Below are 24,209 nucleotides of genomic sequence, written 5' to 3'. Positions count from 1 at the left end.
GTGTGTGTGCATTTCAAGACTGTGTGTGGGCGTGAGGTGGGAGGGGTGGGGAGGAGGCTGTTGCTTAGTTCATGAAAATAACCCATTTTGTTCCATCATTTCATTTCAGAGCAATGTATCTATATCTATCTATGTGTTTATACAAACATACCTCCTCATAAAGATGAACCCAGCAGGAGAAGTGGAAAACAAGATTGTAGGGAGAGCCGGAGCCGATGGTTTTCTCTTGCCCTCTGCTCGTGGTAGTTCTGGGAGGTCTTTATTTTAGGATGCCACAATTTTAGTGGGTGCAAAACTATTAAAGAACAAAAAATTTCTCTAGCCTGTCAAGCCTAACTTCTAAAAATTTTTCAGTAGCTTTAAAAATTTGCTTAATTAGGAGCTGGGCTGCAACAGAGTCTAGTTGAGCTAATTAATCAATTAATTAGTGGTAGAAGTTTAATCTCCTTTTGTGTTCTACTTTCTTTAAAAATGTTCTTAAGTAGACACTTTCAGGGCACTTGTAGTTTGCACGGCACTATTTTAAGTGGTTTATAAAATATTAACTCATTTATTCCTTATAGTAGCCTGATGGGAAGGTGCTGTTATTATCTTCATTTTATATATGAGGAAATCGAGGCACAGAGAGGTCAAGAAACTTGCCCAGGGTCACACAGTCAGGAAGTGGCAGACTGGGGCTTTGACCCGAGGCATTTACTTCCGGAATCTCTGCTCTTACCCCCTATGCTTTGCTGTATCTCTCCACTGATAGGTTTCTTCCGGCTTAAAACATTTTGTCTGAAAATGCTTTTTTTAGGGGTATTACAGATTATATATATTTTTAAACATACATTTGTAATTTTAATAGATATTGTTGATCTGCCTTGCAAAAGAGGTTGCACGATTTATTCTCCCCCCGACAATGTACGACAGAGCCCGTTTGTCTACACCTTGCCAACATTGTGACATTAACCTTTTGGATCTTGGCTAACTTAAAAAGGTAAAAAATGGCAATTTAATAAGCATTTTTGAGCATCTAAACCCATGATTATAAGCCATTTGAAGAAAAATAATAGCGAACACTGACCTGGTGCTTCCTGTGTGCAACGTGTCAGACACTATTTTAAAGGCAGCAATTACAGACAGCAGTTTCTCTGAGACTTCACACAAATCTATGAGCTGGGTGCTGTGACCATCTCCATTTTGCATATGGGGAAACTGAGGCCCCAAGAAGTTGAGTCACCACCCACGTTCACGCAGCTACTAAATGGCAGAAGCAGAATCTGAACACGGGCAGGCTGGCTGCAGAGTTCATGGGCTCACAGCCCTCTCCATGCTGCATTAAATGGCTTTGTAATGGGCCCTAATCTGAAATAAATAAGGGCAAATGTCCTGCCATAGGATGTAGATAAAGAAATCCCGGGACCAGGTGATCAAAGGGAGGGTGAGGAAGACAGTTCTTTACATCATTTAATTTCTGATGACCTAGAGACCCGGAACAAGAATAATGCACAATAATAGTGAATAATACTAAGAACAACGCAAAATCAACTAAAGGTTCCCAAAAAACTAGATTGAAAAATCCCATTTAACAGAAAGGGAAATGGTGAATTTTCTTCTTTTTCAAAGCCTCCGAAGCAGACTTTTGAAATCACAGCGATGATTCGGAGCGCCCCCCATCGAGCTCTGATCTTCTCACTCCTCCCAGGAGCCTTCCATGCGTACCTGGACCAGGATCAGAGCTTTTCTTGGTTTGCAGCCCTTTTTCTGGTGCAACACACAGAGTGTGTGTGGGGTGGTGTGAGCGGCCCCTGTTGTCTCAGGGACCTTCGGAATTCTCCCCCGGCAGCTGGATAAAGTAGCTGCAAAGAGATCAGACTTTGTGGGCTGTTCCAACTTCACTGCTTTTTGAGAAACCGATTTCAAGTTCATAAATCTGAGTCGCAAACAACAAAGGCCAAGATGTTTTAGATTTTGAAATTGGTGCATGCGTATTTGATGCCACCACTTATTTTGAAATATTTTGTGTTTTCTTACGTAGAAAAGTTATCATACTTGTTGATAGTTTTCCGTTGTATGAAATCACTCCGGTATCGCGACAACTTACTGTAATTTTCCAAGGTGATTCACATCAGCTACCACGTCTTGAAGGCGTCTCTTATTCCAAGCTCCAGGCTAGCCCCTTGACCTATAATCTCTCTTGAAGCCCTTTAACACCTCTTCAAAATAGGCAGCACTCTCCTGCTCTTACAGAAGAAGAAACTGACGCTCAGAGGGCGGCGAATGTGTCACTCAGAGTCCCCCCACTGGCCCATGTGGTCAAGCTGGGCGTGTGTTCCCAGTTGGCCATCCCTGATGCCTGGTTCTTCATCAACATGGCGCAGCAAACCCTTCAGAGCTGGTGCATGCAGACGTGCACTCGTTTCTAAGATGCTGCCTCCCCCCGGGACACTTGGGCAACAGCTCTTTTGCCTTTAAAAAGTAATGTAAAATGAAAACAAAGCAAAATCAAACTCCACGAATCATAGAAAATCCGTTTTTGGAGAGCTAATTTATTTCTAGAAACAATCAAACATCCTTTCGAACCAAATGTAATGAATGACACATGACCAAGGTGGAGGACACACACGGTTTGGGGTTGAAATGAAATCGTGATCGTAAAGAGCGTTTCATCTTGATTCTGTGCTCATCGTGGCTTTGCCAGCAGTTCCCAAAGAGGAGCCCACGAATTCGGAGGGCACCAGAAGCACAGGACACCGCGTGCACCGCCTCCCCAGATGGAGCCTTGGAAGGGAGACGCCTCTTGGAGTGCGCACAGGGCACCCGAGCTCCTCCCTGGTGTTATTTGCATAAGAAAGAAGTCTGATTTGTTGACCAAAAAACAATCTAGAATATAGCGTGTTTCATGTTAGCATTCTCAAGTGAGCACGGTTTTACGGTGTTCCGAGGACTCAGCTGATGCATTTCAAAGTGACGGCTCTCCCTCCTTCATAAGCCTCCCCCAGTGTTATTATAATGCAAACACTGATAGCTTCAGGGGAACATAAAATATACGGTGGTCATGAATGTAGGACAAATTATTTCAAAGGGATCCACAGAGCAAAATGTATTACATTCATTAAGTTTCCTTCTACTTGATCCACTCCATTGGCTCTGCCAATTAAAGTAACTGCACATGAATTTTTAGAGGACTGTTTATTTTCCTTTGTAGATTTTTAGAATATAAATATTTAAAATGGGCAGTATCAAAAAAAATAGTGTCTATGACAATGGTCAAGGAAACATTTGGTCAGAAATTGAAGGTATAAGGATGTCTCTTGTTCTGATTCTGGTTTCAGTTACCAAATCGTCATTCCTGGAAAGATGCCAGGCTTCCCATAAAGATAGAAATACTATTTTGATCAGATAAGTCAATGGTTTATACATTGGCATGATGTAACAAGATGAAATAATGGAAAAATGAAATTTTAAAATGAGTAGACAATATCTTAGTTAGTGGTAGAGTGGAAAATATATTCAGTTGAAACATTTCACGGATTTGGGGAAATGGATTTTTATGGTTATCAGCCAGAGAACAGAAAATATCATTCTTTTAAAAATTGAATCCATATTTTTCTCAATGGTGTAAAATTTCAATAGAACACATAATACCCAGAAAAGACGTCCTTGGAAAAAAAGCAGACTGGAGAAAGTCACATTTAATACAAAACAGACAAGTTGTTCTCTTTGCACACGCTGTACTTCTGGAAAATTAATTTTACATGAGCTGAGCAGATATAAACTACAAAGTAAAACTAGAAAAATGACAGTAGAAAACATGTAATTCTATCTGTACTATTATCAAGGTAAGCTATTAAGACTTTAGGATGAAAAAATAGCATTTGGCCATACCCTAAGTTTCTGGCATGGACACACAATAGACGTTCAGTAAACGTAGTCTGAAAGAGATTAAATGGAAATTGTTGAATCAAACTGCTGCATTAGCAGCAAAATTTCACGTTAAACTTCAATTATCCTAGATTGAATCTTCTGCTAGTTTACTTTTTTTTTTTTGAGGAAGATTAGCCCTGAGCTAACATCCACCACCAATCCTCCTCTTTTTGCTGAGGAAGACTGGCCCTGAGCTAAGATCCGTGCCCATCTTCCTCTACTTTATATGTGGGATGCTGCCACAGCATGGCTTCATAAGCAGTGCATAGGTTTGCACCCGGGATCCGAACCAGCGAACCCCAGGCCGCCAAGGCAGAGCGCACGAACTTAACCACTATGCCACAGGCAGGCCCCTAGTTTACTTTTTAAAGTAGAAAATTGGAGAGAACCATTGTTTTTATCATTACATCTCATATCTGTTTGCTTCTTAAGGGTGGCACGGAGAAACCATTTTGTCTCACTCCCTATGTACCTATCTATACACACTAAACAATTTGGAGATCTGAGGAGAAAAAGTTGATAATATTCCATGGCCATTTGCTTTTATTTTAAATGTGTGCTTTTTCCCAATTTAGGAAGTAAAATTTAAACCTTTTGGAAAATACAATTAGAGACCAAAAAAAAAAAATCTTCCAAAAGTTCCCACGTTAAAAAAATGAACACTAGGGGCCGGCCCCGTGTGTATCAGCTAAGTTTGCATGCTCTGCTTTGGTGGCCTGGGGTTTGCTGGTTCGGATACTCGGCATGGACCTAGCATCACTCATCAAGCCATGCTGCGTCAGCATCCCACATAAAATAGAGGAAGATTGGCACAGATGTCAGCTCAGGGCCAATCTTCCTCACAAACAATAAAGACAAAAAGAACACTATTTAAACTTGGTATGTTTCCTTTCTTTTGTATGTGCATGGATGTGTGTACACATTTAGTTGAAATCATATTATATGTGTAATTCTAAATCCTGAATTTTCACTTTGAGCATTTTTATGTCATCAAAATTTCGTCATCGACATACTTTTCAGTGGTGGCATATTACTACATTAATGTAGGCCCACCATAAATTATATAACTACAAACCTACTCTAGAACTGGTTCTCTCTCATTTTTCATTATTAAAAAGGACGTTCTAGGAAACTTCTACACACATAAATCTCTATTTCTGATGATTTCCTTAAAATAGAAATAGAATTTGGGGGTGGGTGTAGACAAATATTTTAATGATCTTGGTGCATCTTGCTAACGGTCTTTTAGGAAGGCTGACTCGATTTAACTCATCATGTAAGAGAATGAGCATCTCGTTATACTTGTCAATAATTATAACTTGAAAAAACTGTTTTTGCTAATAAGACACAACTTACCCTATTTCACCTATTCTAAGATGCATATCTTTCACAGTTGAACATGTCTGAAATTAGGGATGGATGTGTATTACAACCAAGGATGTTATTTTTGGTCTCTTTGACAGCGTTTTGTTTCTTTAAAGGCAAATACAAACACGATGCATCTTAGAATAGACATTGTAGATTAATGAAATATAGTATCATTTAATTTTTCTTCTTTTGGTGAGGAAGATTGGCCCTGAGCTGTGCCAATATTTCTGTATTTTGTATGTGGGACACCGCCACAGTGTGGCTTGAGGAGCGGTACGAAGGTCTGCACCCAGGATCCGAACCTGTGAACCTGGGCTGCCGAAGCAGAGCGCACAAACTTCACCACCACACCACTGGGCCAGCCCCTCAAGATCTTTCTTAAATCATATATGCTACTCCAGTACGATTTATCATGTTTTTTAAGACAAGAAAGCCTGGATGTCACAGATGAGACTGTAGAAACACACGGCAGTGATGAGATGCCCCTTCACCAGGAAACTATGCTCTTCCAAGTGTCTAGAGCCCGGAGTTGAATTCCTTCCTCAGGCAAAATAACTCACACTGTCAGTCCTGTGCCGACACCAGAGTTGATGCACAGAGCCCTCACCTGCAGGTGGAGCCGTCCAGGATGAGGGGCCAAAGGAAAACAAAAGCTATTCCAAAACGAAATGTGTTACCATGTCATATGTCATTCAGAACGTGCCATTACAAAACTGATGAAAATTAGATAGCAACACCCTGAATGTGGGACTAAATTATATTTTTCTATATTTAATAATACCAAGATCTTTTAATTTATTTTGAATCCTAAAATCTGAGAAAATAAAATTTAATATTTTTATACAAGAAGACCTGATAAAAATAATGTCCTAAATGGACATGTTTCTGGTTGACGACAGAACAGAGGGATATACTGTGCTCACTGTCGGGTCGTATCAGCTACATACTGGTGACCAACCACTTGATTCCCGTCTCTGAAGGCGGGAAGATGGGGCTGGCCCGGTGGCATAGTGGTTGAGTGTACGTGCTCTGCTTCAGTGGCCTGGGGTTCGCAGGTTCCGGTCCCAGGTGTGGACCAAGCACCGCTTGTCAAGCCACGCTGTGGTGGTGTCCCACGTAAAATAGAGGAAGATGCGCAGAGATGTTAGCTCAGTGACAATCTTCCTCAGCAAAAAGAGGAAGATTGGCAACAGATGTTAGCTCTGGGCCACTCTTCCTCACACACACACACACACACACACACACACACACACACACACACAAAGTCAGAAGAGGGAATGTGGTATTAGAAAATAAAACTTGAACAGAAACAGAAAAGAATAATATGAAGAAAACTATACCATAACATTGGTAAAAAAGTATAAATTGCATTTATTTTTTTCATTTCTTACATTATTCTCTGAGTATCTTTACTGTAATGAATAGAAGGAAAAGGAAAAATTGTATCTGATTTTTGTCTTGGTGAGATATACATTTGATAATAAATACGAAGAACTGGGAAAATGCATTATGAATTGACTATTACTTAGTCTCAAAGTTTCAATTTAAAAAGCTACAGACAAATTGTTTAAGCCATGATTCGTATCTTTTTCTTGTCTCCTATAATTTTGAATATGTATTTTATCTATAATTTTTTACAGACATAAAATACCTGTTTATTGTAGAAAGATGTAAGACTAGGCAGAAGAATAAAAATAAGACCGTGGCGTTCACATTTCACATTTTGCAGGATGTAGAGAAATGCTAACACATCACTTCTTAACTGTTTCTGGGCACCACTCTCTGAGAATTACGAAACTACACTGATATGAATATTTACAGATTGTAAACTTTGCTCACATTTGCTTTTTCTTAGCAAGGAAATTCCAAGGGTTGGGATTACAGGGCAGAAAAGCTGTAAGTGTTTTAAATGTTTGTAATGAGACAAACTGGCCTCAGAAAGCGGGGTGGGGAATTCAACCCTCATGAGCTGTCCCTGGGTCCTCATCCAAACTGGGGATCATCATTATTGATTCTCTTCTCCTTTATTAGTATAGACTTCTAGAAACGGCTGTGGTTTCTTTCCTGGACCTGTGCTGCAGTCCTGGACTCATTCTAGCCCACCTTCCTTGCCCGTTCCCTGGCAGTGGTCGCACCTGCATCGTGGTCTCAAGGTTCTCCCTGCCTTCTTGAGCCCCTCCTTTATTCTTCATAGACCTGCTCCTAAGAAATCTCTTGCATGTCTCATTCCATCGTGGCATCTGCTTCTCACAGGACCCGAACAAACACAGGGACCTTGAAAATCTTTGCAGCATTTGCTACAGTGATTGGTTTATTAATTTTTTTAATTTTTATTTTTTGAGGAAGATCAACCCTGAGCTAACATCCATGCCCATCTTCCTCTATTTTATACGTGGGACTCTGCCACAGCATGGCTCCTTAAGAGGTGCGTAGGTCCACGCCTGGGATCTGAACTGGCAAACCCTGGGCTGCTGAAGTGGAGTCTGTGAAGTTAACCACTATGCCACTGGGCCAGCCCCATGATTGGTTTATTTGGGTATTTTTTTACCTCTTTGGTCCATTTTGATATTTATACTTCCCTAGATAATCTTCTCCATTCACAATATTTTCTAATTTATTACCATAGTTATTTATGATACTATCTAATAGTGTTTTTTTAATTTATGAGTATATGATGTATTTGTGTTTCTTCTTTTCTTTCTTTCCTTTTTTTTTTTTTTTGGTGAGGAAGATTGGCCCTGAGCTAACATCTGTTGCCAATCTCTCTCTCTCTTTTTTTTCTCCCCAAAGCCTCAATACATAGTTGTACATCCTAGTTGTAGGTCACTCTAGTTCTTCTGTGTGGGACGCCACCACAGCGTGGCTTGATGAGTGGTGTGTAGGTCCATGCCCAGGATCCAAAGCGGTAAGCCCCGGGCCACTGATGTGGAGCGTGTGAACTTAACCACTCTGCCAAGGGGCCAGCCCCTTCTTCTTTTCTTGATTAGCCTCACCAGAGCTCTGGGTGTGATTAGCATCTTCAAAGACTCAGTCATTGTCTTTATCAGTGTTACTGTTTCCATATTTTTGCCATGCATTAAATATGGGGCCCCAAGCAGTGTAGCTCACTCCAACACACCTTAACTCAACGCTGTAACAGATCCTATAGACTTGCTTTTATTTATTTTTTTTAAAAAATTACAATGTCCTCAATGTCCTCTAATGAAACCTGAGCAAGTCAAAAAACAAGGCCCCCCAAGACATGGCCGCCATCCTTGGTGGTAATTAGCTTTGAAGAGAGATGGTGTAGGGGGAGTCAAGGGCTGCCTTCAGATACCTGAAGGGTTGTCATGTGACAGGGGGACCAGACAGGCTCTGAGTTACCATGGGGGACAGAAGGACAGGGCGTCTGTGGTCATTTGAATGAAAGGAGGAAGCTTCTAACATGAAGCAGAATGGGCGGCCCTGGGACGCAGGGGGTCTGTGTCTGGGGGGCTCAGGCAGAGGACAAACCAGCCTCCTCGGAGGCCTTGGACTTGATCATACAGACGATGCGGCAAACTCCTTTGCCCAGAAAGAGACTCTAACATGGTCCCAAATCATCTCCACCTCCTGGTGCTCACACCCTCATGTGAGCCTCTGCCCGAGTCAGGGTGGACCCTGCGACTTGCTTCTAACCCATCTGAAAAGGGCAGAGGTGATGGGTCCCCACCTCCACGATCATTTGCGTAAGATTGTAAGCAGCCCCTCTGTCCCTTGCTGGCTTTGTAAAACTTTTACCTCTTAATTATTTTACTATTATATATGCCCTTGAGATGATGATGATTATTATTATATTGCAGTCACATTTGTTTATAACACTGTGTATGGGTATTTATCCAAAGAACATGAAAATGCTAATTTGAAAAGATCTATGCACCCCTATGTTCATTGCAGCATTATTCACAATAGCCAAGACGTGGAAGCAACCCAAGTGCCCATCGATGGATGAGTGGCTAATGAAGATGTGGTATATATACACAATGGAATACTACTCAGCCATAAAAAAGACAAAATCGTGCCATCTGCAATAACATGGATGGACCTTGAGGGTGTTATGCTAAGCAAAATAAGTCAGACAGGGAAAGGCAAATACTGTATGACTTCACTCATATGTGGAAGATAAACAAACATAGAGATATGGAGAACAGATTGGTAGTTACCGAGGGGAAGGGGGTGGGGGGAGGGGGGAAGGGGTAAAGGGCCACATATGTGTGGTCCCATTTATAATTGCAACAAAAAGAACAAAATACCTAGGAATAAATTTAACCAGGGAAGTGAAAGACCTATACACTGAAAACTATAAGACATTACTGAAAGAAATAATGACATAAAGAAATGGAAAGAGATTCCATGCTCATAGATTAGAAAAATAAACACAGTTAAAATGCCCATACTACCTAAAGCAATCTACAGATTCAATGCAATCCCAATCAGAATCCCAATGACATTCTTCACGGAAACAGAACAAAGAATCCTAAAATTTATATGGAACAACAAAAGACCCTGAATAGCCAAAGCAATCCTGAGAAAAAAGAACAAAGCTGGAGGCATCACAATCCCTGACTTCAAAGCATACTACAAAGCTACAGTAATGAAAACAGGATGGTACTGGTACAAAACAGGTGCACAGATTAATGGAACAGAATTGAAAGCCCAGAAATAAAACCACACATCTGTGCACAGCTAATCTTCGACAAAGGAGCCAAGAACGTACAATGGAGAAAGCAAAGTCTCTTCAATAGATGGTGCTGGGAAAACTGGACAGAGACGTGCAAAAGGATGAAAGTGGACCATTACACAACACACAAAAGTTAACTCAAAATGGATTAAAGGCTTGAATGTAAGTCCCTTGCTGGCTTTGATGAAGCAAGTTGCAATATGAGAGGCCCACATGGAGCCGGGGGCCAACTCCAGCTAACAACTAGCAAAAACCTTCGGCCTTCAGGCTCACAGCCCACCTGGACTGAATCCTGCCAACAACCACACAAGCTTGGCAGTGGACCCTTCCCCAGGCGAACCCCAGGGGAGGCCCCAGCCCCAGCCCCAGCCCCAGCCTTGTAGGACCCTGAGCAGAAAGCGTCAGCTAAGCCCAGACTCCTGACTCACAGACACTGAGATAAACTGAGTTTAAAAGGTTGTTTCAGCTGCTGAGTTTGTGGTAATCCTGTTACACAGCGATCAGTCACGAATAGACCCTTTCAACCCTGATTCAGTAATCGGCAGGGCGATCACCCCCAACATGGCAGCCCTATCAGGGCAAACCCATTCTCACGCCCACAGACACTAACACAGGAAAGTGGCCTGCTGACGTCGGCCAGGAAGAGCGTGTTGGGAGCAGCTCCCAGCTTGTTTCCACACTCAGAGCAGCCCGCACATTCTAACAGAGACGTGCAAATGGACACGCCCGTGCTCTCCTGGATCCCCCCCGGGGCAGGCTGCTGTGTAACACAGGTGAGCCATTCTCTTAAATCACTGGTCATTTATTTTCCTTTCCTTTCCTTTCTTTCCTCAAAAACGCTCTAAGGCAGACACAAGTCTTACAGATTCTGTTGTCTTGCATAAGAAAACTAGATGCCTAAGAAAACTGTCTGGAAGAAAACTTACCATACCCAGGAAGACCATCTCCTCTTCTCTCTCTCTCTCGGTTTTCTTATTTTGGTGGAAACCTCGCCACACCTAAAAAACAAACACATAGTTGCTTATTTAACACATTAAAACAATAAAGAATATGTGGTCCTACCGTTTCTCCCATATAAACTGCACATTCTAAATGATACAATGACTATGCAGTCCGGGCGGTGCACACGTGTGTGTGGATGGAGTATGTTTGATTCTGGGATCACAGGCAAAATTTTTGAAGAAAGAATGAATCAAGGAAATGGCCTGTGCTGCTGTCTAAGAACCTAGCTGTGGACCTCAAGTCGGGCCTCGTCCTGCACCACTGTGCTGATCACGGGGGACCAGAGGCAGTCCCGTCCACCCAGGGACCACATAGCATCCACGCTCGCCCAAGACCCTGGCAGGAAACTTGTCAACCCCAGAGCCCACCGCTGACCCGGCAACAGCCTCACACCTGTTAGGAGGCTGTGATCAAAAAGACAAGAGATAAGAGGTGTTGGCGAGGTTGTGGAGGAAAGGGAACCCTTGTGCACTGTTGGCGGGAATGGAAATTGATGCAGCCACCATGGAAAACAGCATGGAGGTTCCTCAAAAAAAAAATTGAAAATAGAACTGCCACATGACCAGCAATCTCACTTCTGGGTCTATATCCAAAGCAAATGAAATCAGGATCTCAAAGAGATATCTACACCCCCATGTTCACTGCAGCATTATTCACAACAGCCAAGACATGGAAACAACCTAAGTGTCTGTTGATGGATGAATGGATAAAGAAAATGTGGTACATCCATACAGTGGAATACTATTCAGCCCTGAAAAAGAAAGAAATCCTGCCATTTGCGACAACATGGATGCATTTTGGGGGCATTATGCTAAGTGAAATGAGTCATACAGAGAAAGACAAATACTGCATGATCTCACTTATATGTGGAATCTAAACATGCTGAACCTATAGAAACAGAGAGTAGATTTGTGGTTGCCAGGGGCTGGGGGGGTGAGGGAAATGGGGAAATGTGGTCAAAGGTAGAAATCTCCAATTATGAGACGAGTAAGTGCTGGGGACCTAACGTACAGCATGGTGACTACAGTTAACAATACTGTCTTGTATACCTGAAAGTTGCTAAGAGTTAATGATCTTAAATGTTCTCACTGTAAGAAAAATGGTAACTATGTGAGGTGGCGCATGTGTTACTCAACCTTACTGTGGTAATCATTTGGCAATATATCCATATATCAAATGAGGTACGTCTTGAACTTACACAATGTTATCTGCCAAATATGCCTCAATAAAGCTGGGATAAAAAGAAATGACCTAGGGGCTGGCCTGGTGGCACAGCAATTAAGTTCGTACATTCTGCTTTGGCAGCCTGGAGTTTGCCGGTTTGGATCCCTGGTGTGGACCTACACACCGCTTGGCAAGCCATGCTGTGGCAGCATCCCTCATATAAAGTAGAGGAAGATGGGCACAGATGTTAGCTCACGGCCAGTCTTCCTCAGCAAAAAGAGGAGGATTGGTGGCAGATGTTAGCTCAGGGCTAATCTTCCTCAAAAAAAAAAAAAAAAGAAATGACCTATAATTCTCATTAGTGGGATTCCCCTACCTGGGTTTCTTTAAGAGAAACTTCTAGATGGCAGCAGTGTGGGGCTAGAGCTAATGGGGGCACTTCATGGTTTTAGAAGGAAAGTTTCTTCTGTAATGTGGGGAAACAGAACACAGTAACATGCAAGAATTTTACAACTAAAACTGTGAACTCAGATGCCTGTATAAAACTTCGCATCCCACAGAGACTTGACCGAAAACACTCTCTTATATGTCTCTCCTCCCCACTCCCCCCACTCCCATTTAAACACAACTAGGAACAAAAGTCCTGATCCTCTGACTCTGTTTTATGTCCGCATACTTGCTTTCTCTCTAACCTAATTCTCCTTTGTGTCACGTTGCCATTTTCTGCATTTTCCCATAAGCAACTTAACCTCCATTGAGAAAAGATGGGATACAAGTCAATGGTGCTTCTCTGACAGAGCGAAGGAAACCTCCAGCCCACTGCTGGAAGGAATGTTGGGGTTCTGGTTATTAGTGATGGTTGCTGGGACTTTTGCAAATGGTACACACTTTGCAAGCTAGCAGGTGTTAACTGTTGCTCCCCTTCTGTAAATATGTCTGTCTATAAATGTGTTTTTAAAAATTCATCAAGGTATTATATCCTCACTGAATTTCTTCTTCTTTTTTTTTGGTGAGGAAGATTGGCCCTGAGCTAATATCTGTTGCCAATCTTCTTCTTTTTGCTCCAGGAAGATTGTTGCTGAGCTAACATCCGTTCTCATCTTCCTCTATTTTGTATGTGGGATGCTGCCACAGTATGGCTTGATGGTGCATAGGTCTGCACGTGGGATCCAACACCATGAACCCCGGGCTGCCAAAGTGGAGCACGTAAATTTAACGACTAAGCCACCAGGCCAGCCCCCGTGCTTTCCAACAGTTATCAACGATCTTTAAAAATACTTGAATAAAATGCCCTGCGTTTGATACCTATTTATGACAGAATGGAAGAAACACGACCAAGCCTAGTTAACGGTTTCCCCACGGTAGGAGCAGCATCGCTCTGGAATTTAACCCGGTTCTCCTAAAGGTAGGACTTTGGAATTTTCAGTTTCGCAGCGCACTCCCGACCGCGGTACGTAGATTTCTAGCGGCGTCAAGACATCTTGCCCCCCAGCTCTGAGCGCCACACATTCGCACCTTCTGAATACACACTGCGGCAGCCTCCTCGTCTGGGACTCTCTCGCCAAGTAACCTGGCTTGCTTTGCCCTGTACTCTTGAAGGAAGATCTGCTTCATGAACATGGCTCGGAGGCGACCCTGCCGAGCCCTCTCTGCCATCTGGATCACCTTAATTGCCTCTTCTATGGGGATACCCTTGACAGAGTATTTCTGTAAAAAACATTTAAGGTCAATCAGTGTTTAAACACGTCAACGGCATCAGCTGACCCCAGAAATATCACAAACTTATTTCCGGCCCCACCTGAAGAGTCCCCAAATTGTGGATAAAGAGCATCATACGAATCATTTTTCCCATGAATTACGTATATTTTGATGATATACCGTGCTCCTACCGTGGTTCCATATTTAAGGATCTCCTAAGCTTTCTTCCACCATTCCAAACAAAATACTAATTAGCTCCACCCTATTTTAGGTTGGCAGAAAAATTATACTAGGAGTGCCAATAAAATGGACCCAATAAAACTCGGAACTGCTATCAATGTTTCGTTAACAGTAGAAACATATAAATTAAAAACACATCTCTAATATGAGAATTTAAAATGTAAAAATACACATGAAGTGAAATGCTGACTTTAAAGTCAATTGCAGAATGAACTAGTGAATATGACTAACGTTAAAATCCTTTTAGAGATATTTAACTTTGCCACGTGTCTTCCAGCACCTATAAATTTGCTTTTTAAAATAGCCAAACGTGATGGGTACTACTAAGACGGAGAAAAATCAGGCTCGTGGAGTAAAATGATGTCTTTGGAGACCTCAGGTGGGGTTTGTGGAGGCAAAGTCAGGCGAGGGGATGCGCCATTTTTGGAGGGAAGAGGGACGAGAGCAAGGTTGCTGGGGTATCCAGAGGCCGTGAGCTCTGAGTGGGCTCAGGCGTGAGGCTCTCTGTTGTCCCCAGAGAGAGGGAGAAGCTGTGCATGTGGCCTGGCTGGGCAGAGCCTCATGCATGGATGGAGGCAGAAGAGAGAGGCCATTTGAATCAGAAAACACCCAAGCACAGGCTGATTCCTTTTCTAGGCCTCAGAGGGTAACGATGGCCACCATCTCAGGATGCACTGAGGTCCCAAGAGGCCATTTGAATCAGAAGACACCCAAGCACAGGCTGATTCCTTTTCCAGGCCTCACAGGGCAGCGGTGGCCACCATCTCAGGATGCACTGAGGTCCCAAGAGGCCATTTGAATCAGAAGACACCCAAGCACAGGCTGAGTCCTTTTCCAGGCCTCACAGGGCAGCGGTGGCCACCATCTCAGGATGTACTGAGGCTGCTCCAATTCAACACCTGGGCCACGGCTTCCCAGGATGATCGCCTCTCTGTCTAACGGGAGGCGGGAGGCACAGGAAGGAGCAAGAAGGGACATTTACTGAGAGCTGACAGAGGCCAGCTGCTTTCACATACCTTCCCATCAAATTCACAGAGCAACCTCCATGGCAGGAATTTATTGTGACCACTTAAGAAGCCTGAGGCTCAGGGAAGGGAAATAGCTTCCATAGGCTCCCCGGGTTGGGAAGGGTGGAGCCAACCTGAACAGAGGCAGACCCTCTTTCTCCTGGAGCTTCCACCGCTCCTCAGTGAGGCCCCTGGGCTCCTTGGGAGGAAGTTCTTTCACACAACAACCCCTCAGAGTTTCACTTTCAGTGAGATCTCATCGCTCCAAATTTGCGACGAGCACGCCTGTCCTATGATGCACTTTGCATGTTCGAGTGGAATGACTGCCTTTCTCCTATTAAATCAGACAATGTACCTAAAAGCACCAAAGCATATCATATCGCAGGTGCGCGGCAAACGTTAGTTACTGTTGTACTTATTTCCTTGAGATTCCATGCTGTCATTCTGAAAATAATTACAGCCCTTCCTGACTACTTCCCAGGGGTTTGGGGTAGTCTACTCAATAGGACAAAGATTTCTGGACATCGATGGAGGCCCCAAGAGGAAGTATTAAGCGTCACAAATGTAGGTGTGGATGATAATTTTCCCTATCAAATTCTTCTCGGGGTCTATATTGCATATATCTTCAAGAAATAAGCAGCTTAAGGAGAGAGCAGGGGTCCAGTAAGACATCGAAGGGCCTGGGAAAGTCACACGGATGCCCAGGGGTCGTTGACCAGAGCCCCGTGTTTTGCTGAGCATGAGGCATCTGAAATAGAGACGGGGCGGAGAGGAGCAGCTCCACCTGAGGAAGCAAGCAGAGCTGGCCAGGGCGGGACACTGAGTGAGGGAAGCAGGACACATCCCTGTGGCGGACCCCACACAAACAAAGAGGGACCGGGGCAGGGGGAGGGAGGAGAAACAGCAGAGAGGACGTTTTAGGGTTTTCCTGTAGTGTGTACGATGTAATCTCCCTTCTCCACTGCCACTATAAAATCTTCAGCGAATTCTGCACTGTTTGTCAATGCCTTGTGCCAGGGGATGCCTGTGGGGAACTCAGTGAAGTGCTGAGTGAGTGCTGTGTCTGACTGATGCATGGACTGAAGGCACAGACACAGAAGTCCAGTGGTGAAAGGATGGCCAGAGGACCCCCAGGCGAGTCAGCCTGGAAATCTCCTTCACGCATGTCTAACGTAGAAGGGCCAGTCACTTGGGAGAGGTGCAGGAGGGAGAGGTGGCTTGAGTTAGGCGGGTCAGGAAAGGTTTCTTGCGGGATGCTGCGTGAAGTTGGGCTCTGAAGAATGAGTACCATTTCGACAGGCTGGGATGCAGAGAGAAGAGCAAGCCCTCTAGGCAGCATGCAGCATGCCTATGCAAAACGGGAGACAGCACGGGGCTGGCTAAGGCAGTGCGTGCACCTGGCCTGTTTCCCGTGCCAGGCAGACAGGGCACTTCCTGCTCCCTCCTCCCACCATTCTGGATGCCCTTGGAATCTTCCTTAACATTGTGACCCAGACTGGCAGTACCCAACGGGGCCCATCTGTAGGCAGACCACATGCCAGTTTACCCTGTGCATGTGGGGCTGCACGTGCGCCTCAGCAGTTACTCATAGCGCCCTTTCACTCTGACTTGTTCCAGGTGTGACGGTCCACTGCTTCCTTACAGCTTGGGTCACGAGGACCAGCCAGCGGCGTGAGGCACTGATTGCGTAGGCAATGAGGGTCACCGAGATGCATAAGCAGACTTGTCAGAAGATTGATACGGCAGTGCCCTGTGGAAAGGACTGGAAGAAAAAGACTGCCCACTGGGAGGCCCCATGGGAATGACAGCGAGGTTCCAGGAGAAGGTACTGAGCATCAGAACTAAGACAGCTGTGAAGACGGGAAGAAAGTGGAGCTGCACAAATATTGGGGATAAAGGCGATACGGGGCGGGGGAACCCACTGGATTCTGCTCTCGGCTTTCCCAGGCCGGCGGGGGGCGGGGAGGTGGCGGTCTTTAAGGATTTTTTTCCCCTTTTCCCTGCAGACAGTCCATTTGAGGTGATCCACGTGTTACTCAACTTGAAGTTATAAAAGGTCAATAGGGGAAGTAATTTTTGAGTTCCTAGTAAGTTATCTCAGCATTCAATTACTTTATATGAACAACGTTCTGCTTGTGACTTTAGGTGAATTTGAGATGAAAAATTGAACTGACTCATAATCTACCCAATCTTAGAGATAGTGCTTTAATCAACAAAGTATTAAGCTTTGATCTGTATTTCCAAAGTTCTTGAAAAATAATGGTTATGAATCATCAAAAACACATCCCAAAGTTCGGCAACTTCTTACAAACTCAATAATAACGGGGGAAGGGTCCTGCTGTTCTCACGGTGAAAAGACTAACTGTTTCTCACACAATTAAGAGTAGCAGAGAAAGGAGGTTTTATAGATTAGGGAATAATGTTTGTTAAAATGATATACAAACCGTGTCAGTTACATCTAATCCACTGGCGGCTAATATTTGAGCAAGGATTTTCTCTCTCTCTTTTATGACATCCATCTTCTCCTTCAAAAAATACTTGGGTATCGGAATATCTAATTGTTGCTAGAAAAGAGAAAGAACAAATGAAAGGGCATTTTTGTCACAATTGCAGGACTCAGATCTATTTAAAAGACACTGTAAGGATGTGTCCATCAAAGGGACTCCCTTGACTTCTCATCGTCTTTAAGGGATGATGAAGCCAGTGGAGTAAGGAGAATTCGTTATCACTAAGGAGACACAAATACAGTCAAAAGGGAAAATCATAACCATGTTGCTTATTTTAATCATTACTCTAAAACTTCCATAATTCCTATCAGTTAGGCCTCAATTAACCAACTTCCTTAAAGAAATATAATATCATCTCAGCCTCCCTAAAATAATAACGCAGATTAGGATAGCAAAGTCTGGAGCTGTAGAGATCTCTGAACTAAACCTAATAATTTACCATTAAATCATTTATCATCATCTATCATCAACTATTTGTATGTAAATGGTCACAATTTTTTTCTAATTAATTTGGTTTTATTTTTACCTAAATTATGCCATTACAAAAGTTATTTACTAAATTAATTGGCTTCATTAGGAAACTTGCTTTTGACACCAGAAATATAAACTTCTGTTCTTCGCTTGTGTATATTACCAAATATTTCAAATTAGTGGAGGTCAAAGGAATATTTACCAGTTCAAGTTAAAAAACCAAGAGTGTAGAAGTGTTATTCAAGGATATGGGTGAACCCTTGGCCAACCCATGGAGACACACAGTCGTAGATACCCCATCAGTCACTTCTAGGCGCCTTCTGGTAGACCAGTTGACCAGGGAAAGCTAAGCGGCTCATCCTCAGGGTCGGCTTCCCTGTTCCCTTTCTGGTGTGACTCCCCACACTGTTCTCCCAAACAGGTAATTTTGAACAGGCTTTCCCTTAAACGAGCATTATAGCATAAAGGGGTGTCTTTTCAGGGCTGGGTGGGATGGTGTCCCTGGGAATTCCGGGAGGCGGCAATAGTTGTTTTTGGAACCCAAAACTTTCTCCAGCCAATGGAGTGTTTGGGGTGAACTTCAAGCGAGCTTCCAGGGTCCGGGGGGTGAGTGTGGCCTGGGGATGGAAGACAGTCCGAGGAGGATGATGACACTTTTATTTAATGCTGTCATTTTTTTTTTTAAAGATTTTATTTTTTCCTTTTTTCTCCCCAAAGCCCCCCGGTACATAGTTGTATATTCTTCGTTGTGGGTCCTTCTAGTTGTGGCATGTGGGACGCTGCCTCAGCGTGGTTTGATGAGCAGTGCCATGTCTGCGCCCAGGATTCGAACCAACGAAACACTGGGCTGCCTGCAGCGGAGCGCGTGAACTTAACCACTCAGCCACGGGGCCAGCCCCTTAACGCTGTCATTTTATTTATTAATAAGCGTGTTCGAGTGTTGTACTTTTCTAACTTTGAAGACGAAACTTCATGGACATGGCTCCACCTGGTGTGTTTAGGACCATAAAATTATAATTAGGATTTTGAAGGTGAAGAAACAGAGCAACTGAGAATGGAAGAGAGGGGAAGACAGACGTCAGCTGCTCTGGGCTGGCTGCTGGTTCTCCATCCACGATGCATTTTACGTCCACCCCAGACACCTTAGGGTTTCCCATTCTCGATGGGGTGGAATCAAGGAAACTTCCGGTGGCAGAGAAACTGCCCCTACATGTTTCTCTACATCAGGGGATCTGTTAGGGGAGGCTCCTTATCTGGCAGGTTACAGAAACAGTCTTCTGGCTGGTTTTGCCAAGAGGGCACATGGATGGAAGGATTTGGGAGTTTGTGGAACCAGAGCTGGAACACAGCTGAATGTCTGTGAGCAAAGAGTTGTGTCTAGGGATGAAGATGCCCTTCGGGACTCGGCCAGGTATTTCTGCTCCTCTTGATGCGTCTGCTTTGTTCTCCCTCTCTTTCTCTCTGAAGAGCATTCTTCTAAGCAAACAAAGTTTCCAGCTACTTGCCAGTTTGGGAGATGGCAGTTCAGACTCTGAGATAGAAACTGGTCTCCCTCTCTCTCCTGGCTTCAGAACCTCTCAGAGAAGGGCTGGCTGGTGCAGCCACCAAGGTGCCCATCCTTGAGCCAATCAGCTGTGGTCAGGGTGTGGGTCATACTGTACAGATAGCTGGGTGCTGGCGCAACCAAATATAGGGGAGCTGCCGGCTGTGTGGGTGACAGCCACCGAGGCCCAGGCACAGAGGATGCTGGTTGGTGGGGCTTCCATCCTGAAATGCAGAACTGGGCTGCACAGGAGTTCCCAGAGGCTGGTACACTTGTGTCTGCCTGGTCAGAGCGCTGTTTATGGAGTCCATGCTGCTGCTGTTAGACGCACCCTCTGACCACCCGGACCTCAGTGCCGGCACATGGCTCAATCTGCACCTTCTAGGGCTGGTGGAAAACATGGCTGATGGTCTCCTACCATGAAGGCCTCCTGGAGGACGCTGCTCATTCATCATCCCTCTCAACGCTCAGTGGCCCCATTGCTACGGGAACAATTGCACGGCCTTCAAGAAGAGGACCCAGCCGCAGCAGCGGGGCTGGCTGAAGCAGTATGAAAAGCAGGAAAAAAACTGAAAGGGCCCACCATACAAATTTCATCAACTTCTTATTCCCTGCATTTAGGAATATTATTTAATATTCTTGGAATTAAATTAGTAAATTTAATATTACTTTGCCTAAATTTAGGAATATGACTTAATGACTATTTATTTCACATTTATCCTAAGTTGTTCTTGCTATTTTCACACGGGTGAATGAAAGCACACTGACCTAAAAAATCTAGCGGTTTAATCCATGCTCTTATAAATGAATGCACAAAACATGGATGTCCTGGAATGATCTTCAACATTTTCACTCATTTCTGTTAGTTTCTTTAATGCCTTCTGATAAAATGCAATAATAATGCCAGGAAAGCTTGTCCCAGAAAGAAACACAGCCTTTATAGATGCTCCAACAGTTTCAACAGGAAGAAACATTAAACACCACGTGGAAAATTAAACACTTTCTCCTTTTTATTTTATTTTGGGGAAACGTTCTTTCCAAAATGGATACGGAGCTCGTAGGACCATGACACTGAAGCAAGGTGTCCACCGGCCCCTGGCAGACCCAGCCAGACAGAGCATCAGAAGAGATCCTGGGTGTCTGGCGGCGAAGGTCAAAGGGCAGCAGTGGGGGGGCAGATGCTCACAGGAGGGTGCTGTGGTTACGGGTGCTGGCAGATTGCTCCAGGGTAGCAGAGAGAGAGAATGGCAGGGAGCCCTCCTTTGCCATCCATCCCTCGAGTCACCACTGACCCAGAGCAAAAGACGAGATGCTCCACCTGGCAATAAGGAACCAACAACCAACAGGCTACTCATCCCAAAGACGATGATGGGCAACAGAAGCCAGAGAGAGATTCCCTTGGGAAACAGAAGTAGGAATATGGCTACTGGAAATTGGGAGGATCTGTGCCACAGAATATTTGTGAAAGGGTCGGCCTACTCGATCGCAGCCGGCCTGGGCAGACTCCACGGTGACAAGGAAGACCACAACAACCGCAGTGTCCAAGAGACCCAAGGACTGTGCAAAGATTTGTCTGAGCCCAAAACTAAGGGAACCCAATCCTTGTCCATGACAGTACCCAGTCCTTGTCCACGGCAGTACCCAATCCTTGTCCATGACAGTACCCAATCCTTGTCCATGGCAGTACCCAGTCCTTGTCCATGGCAGTACCCAATCCTTTCCATGGCAGTACCCAATCCTTGTCCATGGCAGTACCCAATCCTTAACCATGGCAGTACCCAATCCTTGTCCATGACAGTACCCAGTCCTTGTCCATGGCAGTACCCAATCCTTGACCATGGCAGTACCCAATCCTTGTCCATGAGAGTACCCAGTCCTTGTCCATGGCAGTACCCAGTCCTTGTCCCTGGCAGTACCCAATCCTTTCCATGGCAGTACCCAATCCTTGTCTATGACAGTACCCAATCCTTGTCCATGGCATTATGGTCTAATTGACAAGCCATGTTTCAACTTGTAATACAGCAAACAACCAGTAAATATGTCTAGAAAGTCTGTAGAATATTGATTCTAGGTGTCCATATCACATTTAAAGCAAAGAGAAACTGATAAGAAAAAACCCCGAGGACTTACGGGAGCCAACTTGAGGTCCTGTAAGATATCGTCGAAATAATGAAACTCGGTTAATTCCAACTCTACCATCTCATTCTTCAGTTCCAGGATGCGACCCATCACTCCATCTAGTATTTTCCGGATCAGTCTTCGTTTCTGTGGGTGGACGATCTGGTCATAGACATTCTCCAGGTTCCCAAAGATCTGCACGTACTTTATGTAGTAGGTGGCTAATGTCTGGAAGATGAACACTTGATTTCTTTGTGGCTCTAGCAACTGAGACTCTTTATCAAGCAGAGAATTCAGGGCTTCTTGGGTCTGATGCCACATCTTATTATACATTCTGAGGGAAGACAGAGAGTTTAGACAATACAGTAAGTAAAAGTTACTTTGTAAGGCATACACATTGAGCATCTGGTATAACAAAATATAACTCATTGTCAAAGGTGAGCTAAAAATACCGGCCAATTCCCGGGCTGTTTAGACCACCGATGTCCTGTTTTGATGTGCATGTAATTTTTGGATAGGACCACTGCTATTATCATCAAATAAATAGTTTAAAAAGCCTTTTACCTAAATGATATAAAGTGATTCCTCACGATACCCATAAAGCCAGTATTATTATACCCATTTAAAAGATGAAGAAGTTGATGACCAGCTTAGTTAACTCATTTGTCCATACATACAACTGGTGGAGTATAAATCAGAACCAACACTTTGGAAAGTCACTCAGCATCACCTTGTAAAGGTGAACATGTGCATACCCTATGAACAAACAACCAGGCGTAGAGAAACTCGTGGAAATCTGCATCAAGAATGACCACAGTAGAGTTTCTGTTTTGTTTTTTCTTTTAAAGATTGGCACCTGCGCTAACATCTGTTGCCAATATTCTCTTTTTTTCTTTTCTTCTTCTTCTTCCCAAAGCCCCCCAGTACACAGTTGTATATTCTAGTTGTGAGAGCCTCTGGTTGTGCTATGTGGGACGCCGCCTTAGCATGGCTTGATGAGCGGTGCCGGGTCCGTGCCCAGGATCCGAACCAGCGAAACCCTGGGCCGCCAAAGTGGAGCGTGCAAACTTAACCACTTGGCCATGGGGCTGGCCCCAGTATTTCTTTATAGCAGCAAAAAAACAAACCTAGAGATAACCCAACGTCCATGAACAGGAGAATAGATAAATAAATTGGGGTATTCTCACCAATAGACTATTACACAGCAGTGAAAAATGAAGAAATTACAGCTGTAAGCAACACCCAGGAAACTTAGAACCATAATGTACAGGGTAAAAAGTAAGGTGCAGACTGTGCCCTGGAGGCTGGCCTCTTGGACTGCATCAGCGGGCTCCTGGCCCTCAGGTTGCAGCTGGTCGAGTCAGTGGAAGGAGCAGAGAGGAAGCTGGAGAGCCAGAGCAGAGAGATGGGGGTATGTCCTCTCCCAGTGCCTCCCTCCCTGGCAAGTCAACAAATGGTTGGAAGCCTCCTTCCACCGAAGGCTTACAGTGGGGACAGCTCTGCCCTTGATAGCCCCAGGACACGCACCATCTCTTGTTGGTCTCCCTAGACTCTGGCCACACCTTCATCACTGGTCCCTTTATTAGCCCTTGTGCTGAGTGAGCTATCCTTTGCCTCTGGGACCCTGACCAATACATTCATGGCAGAGACTTTTTAAAAAAAAATTGTGGCTGGCCCCATGGCCAAGTGGTTTAGTTCGAGCGCTCTGCTTCAGCTGCCCAGGGTTTCATGGGTTAGCATCCTGGGTGTGGACATGGCACCACTCATCAGGCCATGCTGAGGCAGGGTCCCACATGCCACAACTAGAAGGACCTGCAACTGGAATATACAACTATGTACTGGGGGTGGGGGGGTTGGGGGAGGAGAAGAAAAAAAAAGAAAAAAGAGATTGGCAACAGATATTAGCTCAGGCGCCAAAAAATAGAAAAAATTGGGGTGATTTTTGGTTCTCTTTTTACATCCATGAGCCAGGAGTGAAAAGCTAACTGGAAGTTCAGTGTGTCTTGGAAGGGCCTTATCAACCAGAGGGCTGCACCGGGGATGGGCAGGACCCTGGCCATTTCCCTGATGAGGGTGAAACCCGCGAATGTCCGGGTCTATCTACTAGGTCTTTCCTGTGCTGGCGGGCGGGGCTCCAATCTCTGCCGGGAAGCAGGTGGGTCCAGGGGGCCGGGGACTCTCACTTCCTCGACATGGTCAGTCTGGCTTCTCGTTCTCACGCTCGCCTGTGCCTGGCGTCCGGAGTCCCGGCTGCCTGCACCTGCCTCTTCCGCCAGGATGGGAGCGGCTTAGCACCGTCTCTGCGGTCCAAACGCCCCTGATGCTGATCTAATACCGGGCCTCCCACTTTCGGCCCCACCTCAGAAGGACCAGACCTGCCCCTACCGCATCCCCGGGTTCTCCTGGAACCGCTGGCTCTTTACCGCCCCGCCTCTGCAGGGCTGCAGGGCTGCGTTCTCTGCCCCGCCTCCCACCTCTCATCC

The 24,209-nt window shown here is 44.7% G+C and overlaps 1 protein-coding gene across 4 annotated transcripts in view; it reads right to left on the bottom strand.

The window, feature by feature from the left end:
• Window positions 1-24,209, bottom strand: part of IQCA1 (IQ motif containing with AAA domain 1) — a 157,975-nt gene that overhangs the window by 125,734 nt on the left and 8,032 nt on the right. For all 4 annotated transcript variants that reach the window (XM_046644268.1, XM_046644267.1, XM_046644269.1 and 1 more), the window contains exons 2-5: window positions 21,739-22,060; window positions 17,532-17,651; window positions 13,658-13,849; window positions 10,903-10,974 (exon numbers count right to left, since the gene is read on the bottom strand). In XM_046644268.1, coding sequence (XP_046500224.1) covers window positions 10,903-10,974; window positions 13,658-13,849; window positions 17,532-17,651; window positions 21,739-22,060 — 706 coding nt within the window. The remainder of the gene's footprint in view (window positions 1-10,902; window positions 10,975-13,657; window positions 13,850-17,531; window positions 17,652-21,738; window positions 22,061-24,209) is intronic.

Source organism: Equus quagga, chromosome 17 (assembly GCF_021613505.1).
Source record: "Equus quagga isolate Etosha38 chromosome 17, UCLA_HA_Equagga_1.0, whole genome shotgun sequence".
NCBI lineage: Eukaryota > Metazoa > Chordata > Mammalia > Perissodactyla > Equidae > Equus > Equus quagga.
Note: the sequence above shows the minus strand (reverse complement) of the source record. Positions and strands in the feature narration are given on the sequence as shown.